Source organism: Sphaerodactylus townsendi, linkage group LG16 (assembly GCF_021028975.2).
Source record: "Sphaerodactylus townsendi isolate TG3544 linkage group LG16, MPM_Stown_v2.3, whole genome shotgun sequence".
Lineage (NCBI taxonomy): Eukaryota > Metazoa > Chordata > Lepidosauria > Squamata > Sphaerodactylidae > Sphaerodactylus > Sphaerodactylus townsendi.
The window spans coordinates 10,752,206-10,773,431 of NC_059440.1; the positions used below are offsets into that span (position 1 = coordinate 10,752,206).

At 47.9% G+C, this 21,226-nt stretch overlaps 1 protein-coding gene across 1 annotated transcript; it reads left to right on the plus strand.

Moving 5' to 3' along the window:
* The first annotated feature begins 1,889 nt into the window (after window positions 1-1,889).
* Window positions 1,890-20,988, plus strand: PIGS (phosphatidylinositol glycan anchor biosynthesis class S). Its single transcript, XM_048519575.1, has 12 exons — window positions 1,890-1,970; window positions 5,397-5,536; window positions 5,747-5,858; window positions 7,791-7,874; window positions 9,320-9,411; window positions 10,520-10,730; window positions 12,467-12,609; window positions 12,711-12,825; window positions 14,254-14,399; window positions 16,752-16,852; window positions 18,206-18,416; window positions 20,174-20,988. The coding sequence occupies exons 1-12, from the start codon at window positions 1,937-1,939 to the stop codon at window positions 20,447-20,449; spliced, it is 1,665 nt and encodes a 554-aa protein (XP_048375532.1). The 5' UTR covers window positions 1,890-1,936; the 3' UTR covers window positions 20,450-20,988.
* The last annotated feature ends 238 nt before the right edge of the window (window positions 20,989-21,226 follow it).

The following is a 21,226-nucleotide window of genomic DNA, read 5'->3' on the forward strand; positions in this document are numbered from 1 at the left end:
GTGGGAAAGCCCTGGTCCCTGGAAAAACCTGGCATCTTTGTGCAAATCTGGGACAGGGCTGCCAACCAGCTGGCCCTGTCTGTTATTTGGGCTTTTTTTTGGCCAGAGTATTTCTTAGTCAAGGTGGAATCAGGTATCTAGCACTAGTCAGCTGCTCCATCTGGGAGACCCTTGGTCCCACAGAGTTAGATTCCCATTGCAAATGCAGATTTAACAGCCCCAGAGAAGCAGAAACAAAAGCCAGCTGAGTAATCACAACACACCCACAAAATCCCATCTTCAGAGCACAGCATGTTGCCGTTCACCTGGTTCCAAAGATATGAGCCCAGTGCTTGCCTAGTAATCTCAGAGCATCTAATACACACATATCCTATGCACAGAGTACACAACTAGCAGCCAGAAAGATACTATGACACCTCCTGGGAACTGCAGACAGGAAGTCTGTTGCTAAAAAAAGGTTCAGATCCACATAACCATTTCCCAGGAGGCTGCTCATACTTGCATCTAGCATTGCGGGGGGTGGGGGTGGGGGCTGTAAAGCAGAAGAAAAGCCACAAGAGCAAGCCAGGCTGTCAGTTTGGTGGGAAAGGGTGATGTGATGAAAAGTGGGAAATACTGGTTCTGAATCTTACTTGGGAGGGACCATAAGGCAACATGTAATGTTTGTGGGTTCTGGCAGCAAGTAGTAATATTAGATGGGAAAACAGATGGGTGGCAGAACTTGAATCCAAGCCCTCTTCCAGCAAGTGATGTTCTGAGCACACAGTGGAAGATCTTTCTGGTTTCCAAGGGGCCTATAGCCCAGGATATCCCAGCCTTTGATGGACCGGGCTGTACAGACTAGCACCAAAGAAGCCCTATGGAGAGTCATCATTCAGGGGAAAGGCACAATTTTGCACACAGGGTGCACTGGGTTTGCCCTCAGTTGCAGCCTCCCCCGGACAACATGCAGATGCCAGAGACAGTGCAGCCCAGCAGCCAATTAGAGCTATTGGCTGATGTACCACTGACCTCATTCATCGATCAGCTCATGGCCCAGGGCACATTTCCCACTCCCTCCCCATCAAGTGGAGTGCCAGACTGCCACTATTAGCTTCCTGCCCCTAGGCCTCAGCTCAACTACAGCCACATCTGTAGCAGCCAGAGAGGGACTAGCATCCCACTGGATAAGGTGATTGGCAGGATGCATACCATCGCCCCAGCTGAGCAGTCAGTAGCCTGCCTTCCCAAGATGCATGCTGCCTCAGGGAGAAGGTGGCTACTGTGATCCATGCTCTGATCGCATCCAGGATAGATCACTGTAAAGCGTGCTTTAGCTGCCTCTGAAACAGCAATTTTAGCTGGTGCAACATGCAGCAGCTGGGCTGGTATCAGGTGTGGCTGCTCATCCGCTTCCAGCCACAATTCAAAGCTACTCCCTAAATCGTACGGCTTTCCCATGGCTGCAGATGAGCCTTGCAGGTGATCCGGCAACCCCACAGGATCGCCGCTCCCATCTTTTGGAAGCCCTGGGAATGAGTAGGGAGCCACGGGGGCTGCATGATAGCTGCGCCGTGACTTCGGGGTAGCCCCGCCAATGCCCCAGAGAGGGCTTTCGCCTTGGCACCTGCCGCGGGCACCTTCGGAGCTGGAAGAGTCCTATTCCTTGCTTCCATACGGGCTGACAATTCACACGTGAGCCCTCTACACGTATCTGTCTGCAGGTGGCCAGAGGTGGGCGAACCACTCGAATATGCCCCAGTGCGCGTGCGCAAGCCCTTGAGCAACAGCGCTTCCTGTTATCCTCGTTCTTTGGCTAAGCTCCACCCCACCTGTCACTGGCTGGCGGCACGATTGGGCTATATCGCTGCCGCTCAACGCTGTGCCGCTTGATTGGTTTGGCTCAGTGACACTTGGAGACTCCGCCCTTTGAAGCCCCTCGTCGCCCGGAATAACGATGGCGGCCTCCGCCGGTGCGATGGATCTGGCAGGTGCGAACGGAGAACTGAGCCCCGTCCAGGTTCCGGGAGCGGGGAGGGAGCCCAGAAATCCGGTCCTCTCCCCGCCAGAGCAAGGACCCCTGCCTTCGAGTGGATTTGATTGGGATTGGTGGATTTCGGATTAAATTCGATTTGCAGCTCGATCCGTGCTGGCAGTGAAGTCTCTATGGCTCATTCCGCACAGCATATTAACAACGAGTTGCAATCGTTATAAATGAACTCGTTTTCCCTTTTGATGAATGGCAAACGAGTTCATTTATAACAATTGCAACTCACTATAAACATGCTGTGCGAAGTCAGCCTATGAAGCTCTCTGCCTGTTTTCGAATCCGGCTGCCGCACTGCCTTTGTATTTTATGAGGGTAAGAACTACCCAACTGCTGAATCACATTAAGGTGGTTCCATGTAGTCGTGCACTGCCCAACAAGATGCCCAGATGCAGGAACAGGGAGGCCAAAGACGTCTCCTGTTGTTAGACTTCCGCAACTGAATTCCAGGGGTAGACTGCCTCTGAAAATGGTGGTCTCATTTTGCCGTGATGGCTAAAAAATCTTCCTGATCCTTTGGTGGACCTTTCCTACCAGCATTTGATCAGGTTCTAAACTGGCTTGATCTTGTCAGATCTGCAGGGATTTACCTATAGGCTTGGCAAGCCAACGCAAGGACCTCAAAATCTAGGGAGTCTCTGGCCAAGGTGTATAATATTTGGGTGCTGTGTGGTTTCCGGGCTGTATGGCCGTGTTCTAGCAGCATTCTCTCCTATATAATATTTTTGTATATATTTTTTGATTCTGTCTCATAGGCCTTGCATACATGTGCATAGGCCTTGCATACATTGTGAATAATATTTTTGATGCTGTCTCATAGGCCTTGCATACATGTGCTATCATAACACACTGTAACCTCTAAACAATTAGAGTAATTTTTACAGTAATTTACTGTAAATGTACAGTAATTTTCCTTGCACTCCATTTCAGAACAGTCCAGTTTTAAGCTGATAACTGGACACTAGCATTGATTTCTGTATTGATTTTGCCCTTCCAGGACTTCACTGAAGTGGACCCTGCTTTGTGACTCCATTTTCCAATAGTCATGAGGGTGGGGGATTGGGATCGGCTTCACAAGTGGAATAGCCTAGGGCCTCTTTTCATCTAAATTTAGTGCTGCACGTCTGGGAAGATAAGTAGTGTCAGGCTTGCCTAGTATTTGAAGGGGAGACCACCAAGGAACGTAGTGGTGACTATGCAGAGGCAGGCCATAGCAAGCCACATCTCTAGTCATGTCAGCTGTGACTTGAGGGCAAAAAAAACCCCTGCCTCCACAAGTGCAATCCCTCACTTTAGTGGCAAAGCCTCAGGATCTAGGTTTTCTTAGTAGGGAAAGTGCTGCAAACTTTTTGGTCATTTTAGTGACCTTTTCCTGCTCCACAGTAGCCTTTTTGAGATTCATTGACCAGAACTGGATATGCCATGCCAAATAAGGCCACTATGTAAGGGCATTACTACACCAGACATTTTATTTTCAACCCCTTTCCTGATAATCCGCATGCATACCCCTTGCCTTTTCCCCTGCTGTTGCACATTGAGTTGACATTTTCATCTAGCTGTCCACTACAACTCCAAGATCCTTTTCCTGGTCAGTGACCACATCAGCTTGTCAGCATATATATGAGGTTGGGACCGTTGCTCCCTCAGTTTGGAGAGAAGCCTCTTAGGGCTTTTTGGGATTCACTTTGAATCCACAGAATTGGGTTCAGTCCACAAACCTGGTCCCTTGTGAATCTGAAATTCCTAAAAGTTCACTCTTTCCTTTCCTAGTTTTCTTGGCTTGTGTTGCAAAGCTGCCCTTCACTGGCCTCCCCACAAGAAAGGTCATATTGATTGCTATGGGGAGGACTAGCAAATATTGAATGTCAGCTTAATTCAGCTGTCATTTGAAGCAATGGCTGAGATGCTGTACATTGGTTGATGGATACTTTATTTTTAAGTCCTCCACAATTTTGTATATTTTTCTAATTCATTAGGGATTTGATTATACTTCTAATGCCATTTAGTGGACCTCCAGTGTCACTAGATGAAACTGGTGGATTAGGGTCCCTTCCACACAAGCAGAATAATGCACTTTCAATCCACTTTCACAATGGTTTGCAAGTGGATCTTGCTATTCCACACAGTAAAATCCAGCTTCAAAGTGCATTGAAAGTGCATTATTCTGCATGTGTTGAAGGGGCTTCAGGCTGAAAAGCTGTTTTCACTGTATACTATCAGCATATAGTATTCACCGCCATGGGACATGGAAGTCATTACACCTTCATGTTCAGATGCCACTACCACTGAATTAAATATTGGGCTCAAACAATGGTGGTAGGAGAGCTGTTGACTATGGAGGTAAGACCCTTCTGGTGTCTGCAGGTCTCTGCTTGTGAAGGAGTTGCATTAGGGTAGAATGAGACAGCTCTCCTCCCAAATCCATACAGGCCATTAAAGTCATGGATGGGAATTGCAGCTGCACCATATTTAACAGCTGTTAATTCTGATGGGCTTTCTCAAGAGTTCGATTTAACACTTTTCCATCTACCCCGGCTTATTGGGATATTCCAGCAATGGCCTATGGAAGCACACTTATGCCTTTGTAATGCAAATGTGATTGTGATCCCATAGCAACCCCATATTCTATTACATTGCGAATTTTACAAGAGTGATAGAAATTGCTTAACCTTCTCCCTGCTGACTAGACTTTTTGGATAGTCTAGTTATTCTAGTCACCTTAGTCACTTGCTTGTTAAGTTTTTATTCGAAGATAAGGATTCCGCCATTTCATATTCAGCATCAAAGTTTGGTTACATTGCTAGCGGAATGCAGAAATCGTTGGTGTCGTGTGAAATTGCTCGTTAACTGTTAACATTATTGCTGTGCCAATTAAAAAAAATCTTTTTGCTGGTCGATGACGGTATTTAATGAAACGAATGAACGAATGAATGAAGTACCTTCAGTGTTTTATTTACCTGTTGATATTCCTAATTGTTAAGATGTTATGTTATTGTTAGACTACTACGTTCATGATGTTATAATTTGTTATTATGCTGCTATGTTATGATGTTAGTTACTATTGTGTTATGAAATGTTATTATGCAGTTATGTCATGATTAGTGATGTTTTGATAGTTGATAATTGGGATTATGTGTATTGCTGTTGCTGTTTTGTTGTTTTGATATTTGCTGCTTTGATATTTGCTGTTTTGATATTTGTTGTTTGGCATTTGATTAGTGTTTGGTTGTTATTTGTTGTTAGCCGCCCTGAACCTCATGGGGGAGGGTGGGGTATAAATTGAATAAATGAATGAAATGGATGGATGAATGAATGAATTTATGTTGTGACGCTGTGACAGCCTTTCCTTCCTTCCTTTGTGTCTGTCTAGAGAAGGCAAAAGGGAAATATGCTGCTCTCTCCTTTGCCACCATTGCTGTTGTGGTCGGGCTGCCCCTCTGGTGGAAAACAACAGAGACCAACCGGGCCTCGCTTCCTTATTCCGAGATCGCCAACTTGGACACCCTAATGGTGAGAGCAAGTCTTTGCATCTTTCTTTCAGGGCCACACCAAAGCTCCCCTCTGGCAACCTGGTAGCAGTGAGGGGGGGGGAACCCCCTTGCTCTGTGCTGTGGCAGGAAGAGCAGCCTTGCTGTGGGCTGCGAGTGCCCATGGTGGAGGCATATGTGTGTGGGGCTCGGTGAGTGGGAGATGCCCCAAACTTTGTGTGTTCTGATGCAGTTCCAGCTGACTGTGCCGATCTCAGTTGTGGTTGCCAAGGGGACTCTGCTGGGGGCCCAGGAGAGGAAGCTCCCCTTTAGAGAGAGTCAGGAGGCCGAGACTCCCTTAAACCGTAAGTCGCGGAACGGGGGCTACTCTGTGCCTTCTTGCAGTGTGCATCTCTCTTGGTTGCCGTTCACTTGATGCTTGGGTAGAGTTGTGCAAGTGAGAACTGACACCTCTTCAAAGGGGTGTTTCAGGCCCGATGGAAGTCTTCTCTGATATTTGGGATGTGAGGGCCTGATTCACACTTGCAGGCTGTGGCCTGATGTTGCTATTGAGAGAGCCAGCGTGGTGTAGTGGTTAGAGCAGGTGGATTCTAATCTGGAGAACCGGGTTTGATTCCCCTACTCCTCCACCTGAGTGGCAAAGGCTTATCTGGTGAACCAGATGTGTTTCCACACTCTTGCATTCCTGCTGGGTGACCTTGGGCTAGTCACAGTTCTCTCTGAACTCTCTCAGCCCCACCTACCTCACAAGGTGCCTGTTGTGGGGAGAGGAAGGGAAAGGAGCTTGTATAGGAGAGCAAGGTGGGGTATAAATCCAAAACTCTTCTTAAGAACATAAGAACATAAGAACAAGCCAGCTGGATCAGACCAGAGTCCATCTAGTCCAGCTCTCTGCTACTCGCAGTGGCCCACCAGGTGCCTTTGGGAGCTCACAGGCAGGAGGTGAAAGCAATGGCCTTCTGCGACTGTTGCTCCCGAGCACCTGGTCTGTTAAGGCATTTGCAATCTCAAATCAAAGAGGATCAAGATTGGTAGCCATAAATTGACTTCTCCTCCATAAATCTGTCCAAGCCCCTTTTAAAGCTATCCAGGTTAGTGGCCATCACCACCTCCTGTGGCAGCATATTCCAAACACCAATCACACGTTGCGTGAAGAAGTGTTTCCTTTTATTAGTCCTAATTCTTCCCCCCAGCATTTTCAATGAATGCCCCCTGGTTCTAGTATTGTGAGAAAGAGAGAAAAATTTCTCTCTGTCAACATTTTCTACCCCATGCATAATTTTATAGACTTCAATCATATCCCCCCTCAGATGTCTCCTCTCCAAACTAAAGAGTCCCAAACGCTGCAGCCTCTCCTCATAGGGAAGGTGCTCCAGTCCCTCAATCATCCTTGTTGCCCTTCTCTGCACTTTTTCTATCTCCTCAATATCCGTTTTGAGATGCGGCGACCAGAACTGGACACAGTACTCCAAGTGCGGTCGCACCACTGCTTTATATAAGGGCATGACAATCTTTGCAGTTTTATTCTCAATTCCTTTCCTAATTATCCCCAGCATAGAGTTTGCCTTTTCACAGCTGCCATGCATTGAGTTGACATTCCCATGGAACTATCAACTAAGACGCCCAAATCCCTTTCCTGGTCTGTGACTGATAGCACTGACCCTTGTAGCGTGTATGTGAAGTTTGGATTTTTTGCCCCTATGTGCATCACTTTGCATTTTGCTACATTGAACTGCATTTGCCATTTCTTAGCCCACTCACCTAATTTATCAAGGTCCGCTTGGAGCTCTTCGCAATCCTTTGTGGTTCTCACCACCCTACATAATTTGGTATCATCTGCAAACTTGGCCACCATGCTACTCACCCCTACTTCCAGGTCATTTATGAATAGGTTAAAGAGCACTGGTCCCAAAACGGATCCTTGGGGGACACCACTCCCTACATCTCTCCATTGTGAGAATTTCCCATTTACACCCACTCTTTGCTTCCTGTTTCTCAACCAGTTTTTAATCCATAGGAGGACTTCCCCTCTTATTCCTTGATTAAGGAATAATTCTTCTATCATCTGGGTTACCCCTGTGGGTCTCCTTTGGAGAAAGGGTCTTGTTGAATGGAAGGGGCCTCCTCTCCCTTTTGAAGGACAACGTTAATTTCCCTGTTCTGGTGGGATGTTGACTTCGACACATACGTAGGATGTGGGAGGGTATTGCCAATGGTGGCTCAGGGTTTGATGGGAGACCACTTCATCTGCTGTCTCATTTCTGCCCCTGTTCCAGCGAAGACCAGCGTCACGGCCCACTATCAGATCACCTATCGGCGTGCCACTCCCCAGGAAGAACAGGTGCTGACCTCAGGGCAAGGTAAAAACTCTGCCAGGTATACCAGGGGAGGTTTATGGGAGAAAAAAGGTGCAAACGTTCATATTCTCTCTGATCAGGCTGACAGGCTGCACTAGACATCCACATATCATAGTGTCCCTTGACTAGAACCATGCTAGAGACCTCTGGAGGTTGACTTCTAGGAACAGGTCACACCTTCTGTTATTTATTCAATTAAGACATGTTTTGCCCACTGCGAAGGATTCAACGCAGCAAAGAATGGTAGCTAAACAATACATAAGTCCAGCAATTTGGAAAAAAAAAACCCTGCCGAAAACACATAACGTATCTATTAGCCAAATGGCTTCTGAAACTATTCACATGCTGCTCGATCTTCCAGACGTATCAGGCTGACCACTATCAGGAGTACGAGGCAGGTCTAAACCCAACTTCATCCTGACTTTGGAGTGTCCCTTTTCCTGATTCCTTGAGGCACCCCTTCTCTCCGCCCTTTCCAGATGCTGTGGAAGCAAGAGATTGGCACTGCTGTAATGGCAGTGATTTCCTTCCACTTAATACAGCTGCAGGGGGGCATAGTATCAGAGAGAATTTCTGGGCTACGGGAAAGGAGGACTCTGGCCCCTTCTGCACATGCGGAATAATGCACGTTCAATCCACTTTCACAATTATTTGAAAGTGGATTTTGCTCTTCCAGACAGTAATATCCAGCTGCAAAGTGCATTGAAAGTGGATTGAAAGTTCGAAAATGAACCGTAGTGGATTTATAACCTAAGCGTATATAAAATAAACTGGATCTTTTTACTTAACTCCTTTTTGGATATCTTTGTGCGAATGGCTAGTGCTTCTTCATTTGTTGCAATTGTTTTACTTGAACTATTGCTACCAAATAAGTCACGAGGCAAGTGTACTGCTCTAGATCAGCATAAATTCTCTTTATTTGCTCATGGGCGTGTTTGTAGTGGTGTATATTTTTAAAATCGAATAACATTATTAAAAAAGAAGAAGAAAGTGGATTGAAAGTGTGTTATTCTGCATGTGCAGAAGGGGTCTCTCTGGGATAACTACCGTGTTTCCCCAAAAATAAGACAGTGTCTTATATTAATTTTTGCTCCCAAAGATGCGCTATGTCTTATTTTCAGGGGATGTCTCATTTTTCCGCTCCACAGCTGCACGCTCTGGTGTTCTGTTCGACGGGCATGCTTCCAAACAAAAACTTGGCTACGTCTTACTTTCAGGGGATGCTTTATATTTAGCACTTCAGCAAAACCTCTACTATGTCTTATTCTCAGGGGATGTCTTATATTCAGGGAAACAGGGTAGGAGAGTGGCCACTGTTGGGTGGCAGGGTGTGGGTGCCTGCTGAAAGGATTCTGAAAATGGGAGGGGTGTCTTTTCAAGAGGGCCCCCAAAATCTAGGTGGGCATTCTAAGTAACACTTTGGTCTTTCTTTCTTCTTTCCTGGCCAGGCGCTGGTGATGTGGTGCTACCAGCCCAAGAGACCCCGGCAGGTTCGCTCACCGTCTATGTGATACCCTCTAGTTCGCTTCTTTTGCCACAGGTATACCGCCCTTCCTTCCCAGTCTGCTTCTAGCAATGCAAACTACTTTGTGTACTCAGCTATGTGTGTCTAAAAGGCACCCTGAGACGGGAAGTCTGGAAGAGAAATCAATGTGCTTGTGCGTTCACAGCTGTTACCTAGAATAGCTAGTAAAGTCTCCATGGCTCATTCCGCACACGCAGAATAACGCACTTTCAAACTGCTTTCACTGCTCTTTGAAGCTGTGCGGACTAGCAAAATCCACTTGCAAACAGTTGTGAAAGTGGTTTGAAAATGCATTATTTTGCGTGTGCGGAAGGGGCCCATGTTTGGAGAAACTGTGCTAGGGGAAACCAGCAAGGAAGAAGAAGAAGAGTTTGGATTTATACCCTACCTTTCTCTCCTGTAAGGAGACTCAAGGTGGCTTACAAGCTTCTTTGCCTTCCTCTCCCCACAACAGACCCCTTGTGAGGCCGGTGGGGCTGAGAGAGTTCTGAAGAACTGTGACTAGCCCAAGGTCACCCAGTAGGAGTGCCGAAACACATCCGGTTCACCAGATAAGCCTCTGCCACTCAGGTGGAAGAGTGGGGGAATCAAACCCGGTTCTCCAGATTAGAACCCACCTGCTCTTAACTACTACACCACGCTGGCTCTCTGGATGGAGCTGTTGCCTTCGTCCCCTGCATGTGATGTGTCTGGAGGGCGGGTTGATCATGTGTTCCTGTGAGCTTTAGAAGTATTCTGCTGGGAAGGTATTGTAAAACTTCTCCCATTTTATGCAAAGGCACTAAGGTGGCCTTTCCAATTCTTCCTTCCCCTGGGAAGAGTTCTGAACATGGGGATTGTGTCTGGCGTATGACTTGCAGGTAGTGCTCAGGATGTTTTGTTGCACTTACAAGATTGGGCAAAACTGTGTGTCGCCCCCCCACCCCATATACATGGATTGTTCCCTACATGTGTTTCATGCACTCCGTCTGATGCATATTTATTTGTGTCTCTTGCACTCATTTCAACGTGCATTTGAAAAGGCAATGTTGGAAGTCACTCCGATGCTGCTCTGTCAATCAAGCACGAATGACTTGGGTCGACTGGAAAGCTGTGGGGCGTCTAATCACCTGTCTTTCTGCAGGAGACTACCATGTACATCAGCAAGCATCGCAGCGCCATAATTCGAGCCCCGCAAGGTGCCGCAGACGTGCTGGTAGCCGTGAGTGCACAAATACAGCAGGTGACTCGGGTCATGTCCTTCTCGGCTGAGTCCATCACCGGAGCCCTCTCTGACCGCATGCCCATCCTCCAGCCGGGGACTGAGTGGAAGCGGCCCTTCAAATCCAGCTTAGGTAGGGCTTAAGATGGCTTCTCAGGAGAAGGGGCGGCCCTTGTATTGTGCGGCTGCCAAGCTCAAAATCTTGGGATTGGGTAGCTGCTGCCTCCTCTGGGCTCCCTGCGTCCTGCTTGCCTTCCAGCCACGGCCCAGATTTACCCCTCGAAATTCTCATGGTTGAATAGTCAACAAATGCTGGCTGTTGGACTCTGATATTTGCTGGTATTTTAAGCCTGGAGGACACTGAATTTCCAAAGCTGTCTGTTCTGGGTGAGCATTCCCAAGGCTGAATCCAGAGTGAACTGGCGATTTCCATGAATTACCTCTTTTTAATGCATGTCATTCATCGGGGGCCCTTGCCCACCCCCCCAGCCCCCTGAGAAGCTTTTTGTGCAAATCAGAGGGTGGTTGTGGGAGAAGAGGGGCAGGATAATATCCGCAGAGTTTAAAGCGGAGCCACTCTGGTAAGATGAGAAGTCTTTAATCTTCTTGCACTCACTGCAACCTCCTACCACACTTGGATAAGAATACTCTTCACTCAATATGGTCTTTCCATAGGAAGGCTTTTACTTTAGCAGTTGCAAGGTTACACAAGTCTATTCTATACAAGACTATAATACTATACAGAACACTTCAGCAATAACAAAGTTCAACATACACAGAACTTAACTCAGACTCTATCTCAACTTAACATATACAAAACATACATCAGGGATACTTTTCCCCGCCCAGGCCACAGCCTCTCATTGGTCTAGAATTACAGTTGAATCCACCAATCATGTTAAAGGTCAATCTTTGCTACTTTTGCCCCTAGACTGACTGTCTCCGTCCTTTGGGTTTTGCAAACTCCTGCTAACTTAGAAGATGACCTTTTTGTGACCTTTTACTCTTTTTTATATATTATAATTCTGTTCCACTGATAGAAAAATGTTTAATCTGGATCCAACCCCCTGCTTTAGTTCTGTCTTTTCATATACAATAACACCTGTATGGAAAATAAGCCCTAGCCAGATTTTTCAGGATTTTTGGAAGATGCTTGAAATATAAGCCCTACTCCAAAAATAAGCCCTAGTTATAGATTTCCCAGCGCAGCTGATCTGGCCACATGTGGGGCACAAAATCATGGGGGAAAAAATAAGACATCCCCTGAAAATAAGCCCTAATGCATCTTTTGGAGCAAAAATTAATATAAAACCCTGTCTCATTTTCGGGGAAACACGGTAGCACACACAGCTTATTTCTGCTGCCATTTCTCTTTCGTCTGGCAAAATCATTCCCATTAAAATTCATGCCCCCCCCCCCAGTTATTTTTCTCTTGATAGCACATAAATATAAGTAGAATCCCAAACAATGACAAATGCAGCTGAGACGCACGGAAATGGATGATGTGCAGAATCAGGGAGAAAGCCGTTGGCTCATCTCTGGTTCTGTGGAACTACCTGATAATGGATGTGCCAGACCAGGGCGTTCCTGATAGCACCTGATCTCTGCCCCAAATCAGTCCTGAGATGTCCGCTGGGTTTCCAAAGACCTACATTTGAATCCCTCCTTTTTTATTTAAAGAAAAAAAAACAGAAAAAACCCAAAGGGGAAAAAAGTTTTTAAAAAGGTATACATAAAGACAAAAATAGAACAATATAACGTGTATATAACGCATCCCGGGTGCAGTTCCTCCTTGCCCTGCACATGGCCGTCATCCTTCGTCCTTCAGCAGCGACATGAGAAAAGAGGTGTGTCTTCCTCCCCTTCCAGGGTATGAGATCACCTTTAGCTTGCTAAATCCTGATCCCAAAGCCCATGACGTCCACTGGGACATCGAGGGAGCCACCCGTCGCTACGTGGAGCCCCTCCTGGGCAAACTGAGATCGGTGGCAGAGATCTCTGTGGACTCACAGGTGAGTCCTAGGTGTAGGAAGCTGCGGGGGTCTCTGGGTGGGGAGGCAGCACGGAATGTTGTTGTCTACAAAATGTGCATGCTTTTCTCCCCTGTTCCTAGATCCTCTACTATGCAGCACTGGGGGTCACGCCCCGTTTTGATGCGCCTTCCTCTAGCTACATACTCAGTGCACACAGCCTGCCCCATGTCATTAACCCCGTGGAAGCCAGGCTAGGTAAGTCGCTCTTAACAGTCTCTCCTTTCTTCCTCAGCTGGCCCTCTGGCTGTCGGCTTCCCCCCCCACAGAACACACTGGTTGAGTCAGACTTTGGCCCCTTCCGCACATGCAGAATAATGCACTTTCAATCCACTTTCCCAATTGATTGAAAGTGGATTTTGCTATTCCGCACAGTAAAATCCAGCAGCAAAGTGGATTGAAAGTGCATTATTCTGCATGTGCGGAATGGGCCTGTGCCAAAGGGAAGTACTCAAAGTGACTTGCCCAGGTCACTGTATCCGGATTGGGAAAATACACACGGCTGCCTAGGCGTAGCCAAATATTTGTTCGCTCTTTCTGATCTGGAGCACCGACGTGCCATCACTTTGGCCAGATGCAATGTGCTTCCTTCCGCTTTGAGGGATGGAAGAGGCTCCAAAACACCCCACAGCGAGCGTTTTTGCATCTGGATGCTGAAAACTGCAGAAACTGAATACCATGTTCTGTATTATTGCCCCCTTCATAACCTGGCCAGAGCAAAGTTCCTCTCAACCTCTTTGACTGGCTTAGAGTGCTGGACAGACCAGCAGAAGACTGTTTATCTGTTAAACAACAAATCCAGGGATGCTCTAGAGAGCAAACAGCCAGGTTTTCATGCCCGGTCATAAACAAACGATCTTAATTTTGCTTTGTACTTTGTCTTTTCATTTTAAATCTTTGTACTATGCCATTAAAAGTTATCTGTATCTGATTGGGAAAATACTGCCTCTCCCTTGCACAAGCAGACTGGCTATCAATCAAGAAAGACAATCCCATGTGGTTTGGCTTGCTTACTTGAGTCGTCTGTTAGCCTCTTCCCTCTTTGAGGGTACACATGGGTACCTCCGTTAGCTGTGTCTCACTGCCTTCTCCATATTGCTTTCCGAGGCTTCCAAGAAAGGTTCTTTGCAACCATCCTTGTTCCCAGAGAATGATGCCAGAGGCTGTAGCTTCTGCCACGCTAGTACTGAAATGGGAAGTCATGGCTACCACAACAGTGAGCCACAGAAAACTGCTGGGGTGGTGGTGGGTGGTGGTAGGCACCCTCCTTGAGTCCCCTCCCATTTCCTGGAGTTATTAGGCACTAAGGTGGCCTTTCTAAAAAGCACTCAGAGTGCTCCTGGGCAGCGCTGTCAACTCATTGATGGCCCATAGCCATGGACAGAGAACTCCTCAACAGCTTGGCCTGGGAGTGCTGCCATGTTGGCTTTTGGCTCTGTCAGGGCAGCCAGGGCACCCAAACAAACAACTGTACAGTATGGATTCCAAGATATGTATACAAGCGAAATCTTTACAAAGGAGAAAAGGCCTCCTTCCCTTTCTGTCTTAGCTCTGACCTGCTTTTTGTCTGTCTTGGCTGCCTCCTGGCTGCTGACGGGGTGCATCCCTTTTCTTTCCCTATACAAGGTTCCAGCGCTGCCTCGCTCTACCCGGTGCTCAACTTCCTACTGTATGTGCCAGAACGTTCGCACTCGCCTCTCTACATCCAGGACAAAGATGGCACCGCTGTGCCAACCAACGCTTTCCACAGCCCACGCTGGGGTGGGATCATGGTAAGGATGGCCGGGGCTACTGAGGGCTCCTCCCACACACCGGTCGGCGGCCTTTCCACTGCATCGGAATTTACATGGGCGTAACTAGCTGGCATTCTGTGCAGGCAACAAAGAATAATCCATTGGAGAGTGGCTTCTTAGGAGGATGGGGCTCCTCTCTTTAAGAGGAGTTTGTGTTCTAGGGAGCCAATGTGGTGTTGTGGTTAAGAGCAGGTACACTCTAATCTGGAGAACCGGGTTTGATTCCTCGCTCTGCCACTTGAGCTGTGGAAGCTTACCTGGTGAACTAGATTGGCTTGTGCACTCCAACACATGCCAGCTGGGTGACCTTGGGCTAGTCACAGTTCTTCAGAGATCTCTCAGCCCCACCTACCTCACAGGGTGCCTGTTGTGAGGGGGGAAGGGAAAGGAGTTTGTAAGCCCCTTTGAGTCTCCTTACAGGAGAGAAAAGGGGGACATAAATTCAACTTGTTTTCTTCTTCTACAAGATTTTTGCAATCAAAAGGAACTGCTTAACCCAGCAAGACTGGAAGCTGCTTCATTCAGCAAGTTATTGTTTACAAAATGTATACTCCGCTCTCTGCCCTTCAAAGACCCACCAAGGTGGCTGACAATTTAAAACCCACAAGATCAAATTCCATAATAAAGCCATCAAAATCAGCCTCCCAAAAACAGACCCAATTAAAGCTATTCTTAAAGGAGTAAAAACAGCATCAAACCTGTTCACACCTGGGATTTTGCGTGTTAATGGAGTTAGAAGGAGAAAGAGGTCATCTACTTTTCTTTCTTATTATTCAGCTACACTGCTTTTGGGAGGGGAATGCCCCCCCCCCCCCCGTCCCCGCCTCCACTCATCTCCAGGTACTGATGGGTAATAAGCTACAGGCAATCAAGAATGTAGAAAAGGAGGAACGAGGAAAGTTGGTGACCAGTCAAACCAAGGGGATGAGGGATCTGGAATGGATAACTGTTCCCCTTTGTGGGTTGGGCACCTCTGTCTTGGGCACCTCTGTATTCAGCCCTATCCTTACTTTTCTGGTTTGTTCTAAAACAAACCCCTTTTGTATTGTCAAAGGCTTTCACGGCCGGAATCACTGGGGTGCTGTGTGGTTTCCGGGCTGTATGGCCGTGTTCTAGCAGCATTCTCTCCTGACGTTTCGCCTGCATCTGTGGCTGGCATCAGATCCTCTGAAGATGCCAGCCACAGATGCAGGCGAAGCGTCAGGAGAGAATGCTGCTAGAACACGGCCATACAGCCCGGAAACCACACAGCACCCCTTTTCCCTTTCCTTCCCCTGCTTGCTGACCTTTTGCTGGGAGTCACTTAAGTCAAATGATTCGGAGGCAGTGGGAGAGACTCGGGACTCATTGACTGATGGCTGTTTTAAGTCATTACCTGTACATTTGGACAGACTTTTAGACAGGGAGTTTTAAGTTTTTTTTGTAATGTGTATTGTTTTAACGGAGGTTGTTTTAACTAGAGGTTTTATCCTGAGATTGCAAATTGTCCTGAGCGTTTTAGGGAAAGGCGGTGAAGAAATCTATTAGTAGATAAGTAAATCGATAATGGGACAATGCCAAGAATGCCATTCTGAAAGCATGTTGTATTAGTGAGGTTGCCAACACACTTGTTCTAGCTGGGTGCCTGGGCCTTTGGAAGCAGCGAAGCAGACACAGGGTGACAGGTAGAGCTTTCTCCATCATTGCATGCTCACCTTTGTCACATGATGGTCTGTTACAAGTCTGGAAGCCTTGCTGGCAATCCAAGGAAATCCAGCTGCTGGCTGGTCTTGCTTTATACTTCAGTGGTGGTCTGTTTTGTAGCAGAAGTTCCCTCTGCCCCTGCCTGCTGAGAGCAAAGGGGATCGGTGTGACTGACAGACGGTGTCCCAGGCCTTTCTAAATTCTCCCCATTCTTTCTGGTAGGGCAGCCGAGATAAAGAACTCCTTGCAGCTGTCCCAAGACTTTGCACATCCCAAATTTCTTGGGAGTGGTGGCTCCTCTGGGCCTATGACTGCTTGGCCCTGAAATGCTGCCTTGCCAATGTGGTATAGTGGTTAAGAGCAGGTGGGTTCTAATCTGGAGAACCGGGTTTGATTCCCCCCTCCTCCACCTGAGTGGCAGAGGCTTATCTGGTGAACCGGAAGTGTTTCCGCACTCCTACATTCCTGCTGGGTGACCTTGGGCTAGTCACTGTTCTCTCTGAATTCTCTCAGCTTCACCTACTTCACAAGGTGTCTGTTGTGGGGAGAGGAAGGGAAAGGAGCTTGTAAGCCACCTTGAGTCTCCTTACAGGAGAAAAAGGCGGGGTATACAGCCAAACCCTTCTTCTCTTTTTCTTCTCTTGCCAGGTATACAATATTGAGCCAGAGGCAGCCAATGAGACGTCCTTCCCAAGGCGCGTGAATGTTGACATGGTTCGGGTGATGGAAGTGTTTCTGGCCCAGCTACGGTAAGTGCTTTGTGGCCGGGTCCTGGTAACCATGGCGGGTGCTGCTTGCTGGTGGTTGGGAAATATTTTCTCTTCTATGAGGCAGGGGATGCTTTCTGGCGTTCCAGGTTCTCTGGAGGTACAGCATAGAAATTTTCTAAAGAACTAAATCCCTGCCTCAAAAAACTATTTATCTGAGACTCTGGCTGCAGAGCTGAGGAGCAAAATGGTCTCCTCAGTTCCTTCTATGATAATTGCTCTTTGCCAGCTGACTGTTATTAAAAGGGGTTATTAAGAGTGGGCTCCTTCTACCCTAAAAGGACTTCTTCATATGTGTATAGTTAACCTGAGGAAGCCACCACCACACCATATAGTGCTGGCTGCTCCAATTCAGTGCAGCAGTGGCGTAGTGGTTAAGAGCAGGTGCACTCTAATCTGGAGAACCGGGTTTGATTCCCCACTCTGCCACTTGAGCTGTGGAGGCTTATCTGGTGAACTAGATTAGCTTGTGCACTCCAATCCAATCCAATCCAATCCAATCCAAAAGCCTTTATTAGGCATAAAACCGGAAGTACCGAATATTCCAGGTACAATAACAGGATCATTGTTACACATCACGTAGGACACGGATTAAAAATGTAGCAACTGCTTCTGAAATTTCTACATTAGAGCTGTTCAATAGCTTAGGCTCATTCTGCAGAATAATGCACTTTCAAACTGCTTTCAGTGCTCTTTGAAGCTGTGCGGAATAGCAAAATCCACTTGCAAACAGTTGTGAAAGTGCTTTGAAAACGCATTATTTTGTGTGTGCGGAAGGGGCCTTAGACATTTTTAGTTTGTCTTGAGAAAAACATGAATGCTGATGGTAATAAAGCTCCCAGGTCGGTTCCAATATCATCATACCTCGAACAGTAAAGCAGGATATGAGGAATTGAGTCCATAGTGTAGGGACAGTACCGACAACAACGCTCACTTCATGGGATGTTAAGGAAACAACCTTGAAGAAAGACGGAAGGGAATGAGTTGCACCTTGCTCTGGTCATCATGACCCATCTACACTTATAGTTGACAAGCCGTTCTAAATATACAGCAGGGCTAGATTTCTGGTGTGATCCCAAAGTATAGGGGGGGAACAAGAGCTTTGCGCAGCACTCAGGAGAGATTGGTATTCCTGGTCATACAGTGCTTGTGCACTCCAACACACACCAGCTGGGTGACCTTGGCCTAGTCACAGCTTTTCGGAGCTCTCTCAGCCCTACCCACCTCACAGGGTGTTTGTTGTTGGGCGGGGGAAGGGAAAGGAGATTGCAAGCCCCTTTGAGTCTCCTACAGAAGAGAAAGGGGGGTATAAATCCAAACTCTTCTTCTTCTTAGGTTGCTGTTTGGGATTCTGCCAGTTCCACTTCCAGAGAGGGCCATGCTGGAAAGCTTTGGGAACGAGGGCCTCTCTGCCTGGGAGCTGGATCGCCTCCTGTGGGCCCGCACCGTTGAGAACGTGGCCACTGTGGCCACCACCCTGACCTCACTGGCCCAGCTGCTAGAGAAGATTAGCAACATCGTGATCCGGGATGATGTCGCATCACAGGTAAGGGGAGGCAGAGGGAGGCCGAAAGATATGTGCCAGGCTCCTCTTGCATGGCACCGAGATCCTATTGTGATGCTTCCACGCTGGTGTGCTCTTCTCCATCGCTTTTCTAAGTTCTTTCTCACTTGCTTCCTGCTGGTTCTCTTGCCCCGTCTCAACCACTGGATCACCTGGGCCATTTCTTTCTTTCCTGCTCCTTCTGTGCCTGAGACCCATTTGCTTCCTTCTGATGGGGGTGGGGCGTCATTTCTGTCTCCCTTTCTGATACTCCTTGTAAGAAGAAGAAGGAGGAGGAGAAGAAGGAGGAGGAGGAGGAGAAGGAGGAGAAGGAGAAGGAAGAGAAGAAGAAGAGTTTGGATTTATATCCCCCCTTTCTCTCCTGCAGGAGACTCAAAGGGGCTGACAATCTCCTTGCCCTTCCCCCCTCACAACAAGCACCCTTTGAGGTGGGTGGGGCTGAGAGAGCTCCGAGAAGCTGTGACTAGCCCAAGGTCACCCAGCTGGCGTGTGTGGGAGTGTACAGGCTAATCTGAATTCCCCAGATAAGCCTCCACAGCTCAGGCGGCAGAGCAGGGAATCAAACCCAGTTCCTCCAGATTAGATACACCAGCTCTTAACCTCCTACGCCATTGCTGCTGGAGAAGGAGAAGGAGAAGAAGGAGAAGAAGAGGAGGAGGAGGAGGAGCAGTTTGGATTGATATCCCCCCTTTCTCTCCTGTAAGGAGACTCAAAGGGGCTTACAGTCTAAAATTATTAAAGCTAACTCAATAGAATTCTGACTATTAAACAATACACATATTAAAACAGTTAAAACAGACTAAAAACATGCGACCGACAGAAAATCCTTACATGTTGGAACGTTGCTGCCTAAGACAATGGGGCGGGGTTTAGAGGCCACCCTGAAAATAATATAATCTGCAACAGCTCCTTCTGTGATGATCAAGGGAAGAAAAGCACCTCTGGGGGGGGGGGAGGGGCAAGGAATTCTTTCAAGTCAGGACTGTCTGACACTTCAGTGAAAATGGATGTGAAGGTATGTGGATTCAGGTTCTGATGGGAAGGCTGGGCCTGGGTGCCATGGCTTAAAAAGGGGCAGTCTTTTCACCTTGGGAGACCACAGATTGATGTTGGACCAGCCGTGGGAAACAAAACAGAAGGGAGTCTGCTGATAGCAGAGGGACCTCTTTGTCTTTGGCATATCTGATTCTGTAGTTCAGAAGCTGAGCTTCACAAGGAACTTGGCCTTTTATCCTCTTGACCTGAGGCTGGGAAAAAAGCAAACATCTTGCTCTCCTGTTGCAAAGATCCTAGGAAGACAGGTGGGCTGGGCTTTGCTGGATGTCAAGGGTCGAATCCCCACTACCGTCTTAGCCAGGTTTCAGAACACAAACTAACCACGTTTGAGGGACGACCTCCCCAGTTGAATCCCCACTACCGTCTTAGCCAGGTTTCAGAACACAAACGACCTCAAACCTGGTTAGTTTGTGTTCTGAAACCTGGCTAAGACGGTAGTGGGGATTTGACCAAGAAGGAAAGGTGTGACTCGGAGGCCATTTTGGAAGCAGTATCTGGAAAGTTTGTTTCTGTATGATTCATTCAGGGCTGTACGCCTTGTTCAGGGATAAAAGTGACACAGCTACGTGCTGCAAGCCATTTACAGTGTGAGTGTTCTAGCTCTGCCTTGAGTTCTTTGGCCAGATCAACCTGCAGTTTCCACTGCTCTCTCATCCGGCCTGTATTTCTTCCCTTTTGCCCAGGTGTTTCGAGCTGTGGAGTCGGCCCAGAAGGCACTGTTGGACTTGGGTATGGGACACTTGGAGCCTGCCTTCCAGGCCAGCAAAGACGCCGTCATGTCCTCCGAACGGGCCTTTTTCGACCCGTCGCTCCTGCATCTCTTGTATTTCCCTGATGACCAGAAGTTCGCCATCTACATTCCCCTCTTCCTCCCAATGGCCGTTCCCATCCTGCTGTCCCTGGCGAAGATCCTGCGAGAGGCCAGGCAGAGCAAGAAAGCTGCCACCAAAATGGACTGAGGCCCCTCCTTGACTCTTGTGCATGTGGACAGTTGTGGGGTGAAGAACTGGGGAAGGGAAAGCTCTGTCCAACGAAGAGGAGGCATGCGGTACCTGGTGTGGCAGTATTCATGGCTAGTCTCTGAGAGGGCTCCTCCAGTAGAGAAAATGCAGCTCAGCCTTTACTGGAGGGGGGCAGAACAGAGTGGTCCTTCTGGGGAGGGGTCACCTGAAGTGGGCTTTGCTGGCACTTCTGTGATTCGCTGCGGCAGGAAGGAAGGAAGAGCTGCAGTAGCTCAGGGTGGCGCCTTCCCAACCCACCAAGGGTTACAAGGAAAACTACTTGGGGCACACAAGAGGCACTCTGGAGGGCGGGGGGCATTTTCCAAGGCCCTCACCCCAGCTCTCCAAGGAACTGGCTGGCTCCGGGGCAAAAGGGCTGCTGGCGTAACCCTGCTGACTAGCCTGGAGCATGGGGCTAGTGGGGGGGGGAGGGGGCTGCCTCTTCTGTATTGACAGGCAACATCTTGGGTTCGTAATAAAAGCCCCCCTGTCTGGAAGCCTGGTCGACTCTGACTCCTCTGTGTTCTTGGTGTTGAGGGTGAACAGGGGAAGTGGGTCAAAGATCACCCTGTGCGCACAGGAGAAAGAGGATGCTGCAGTTGTACTTACTAAAGAAGAAGAGTTGGATTTATACCCCACTTTTCTCTACCACAAGGAATCTCAAAGCAGATTGCAATTCCTTCTCTTCCTTTCCCTGCAACAGACTGGCCCAACAGGCTTCATGTAGAGGAGCGG

What these genes read in the sequence shown, in the direction of transcription:
- PIGS (XM_048519575.1), top strand. Translation starts at nt 1,937, where the DNA reads ATGGCGGCCTCCGCCGGTGCGATGGATCTGGCAG. An exon ending in CGGTGCGATGGATCTGGCAG is followed by an intron (nt 1,971 to 5,396) that starts GTGCGAACGGAG and finishes GTGTCTGTCTAG; the next exon opens with AGAAGGCAAAAGGGAAATAT. An exon ending in CACGCTGGGGTGGGATCATG is followed by an intron (nt 14,400 to 16,751) that starts GTAAGGATGGCC and finishes TTCTCTTGCCAG; the next exon opens with GTATACAATATTGAGCCAGA.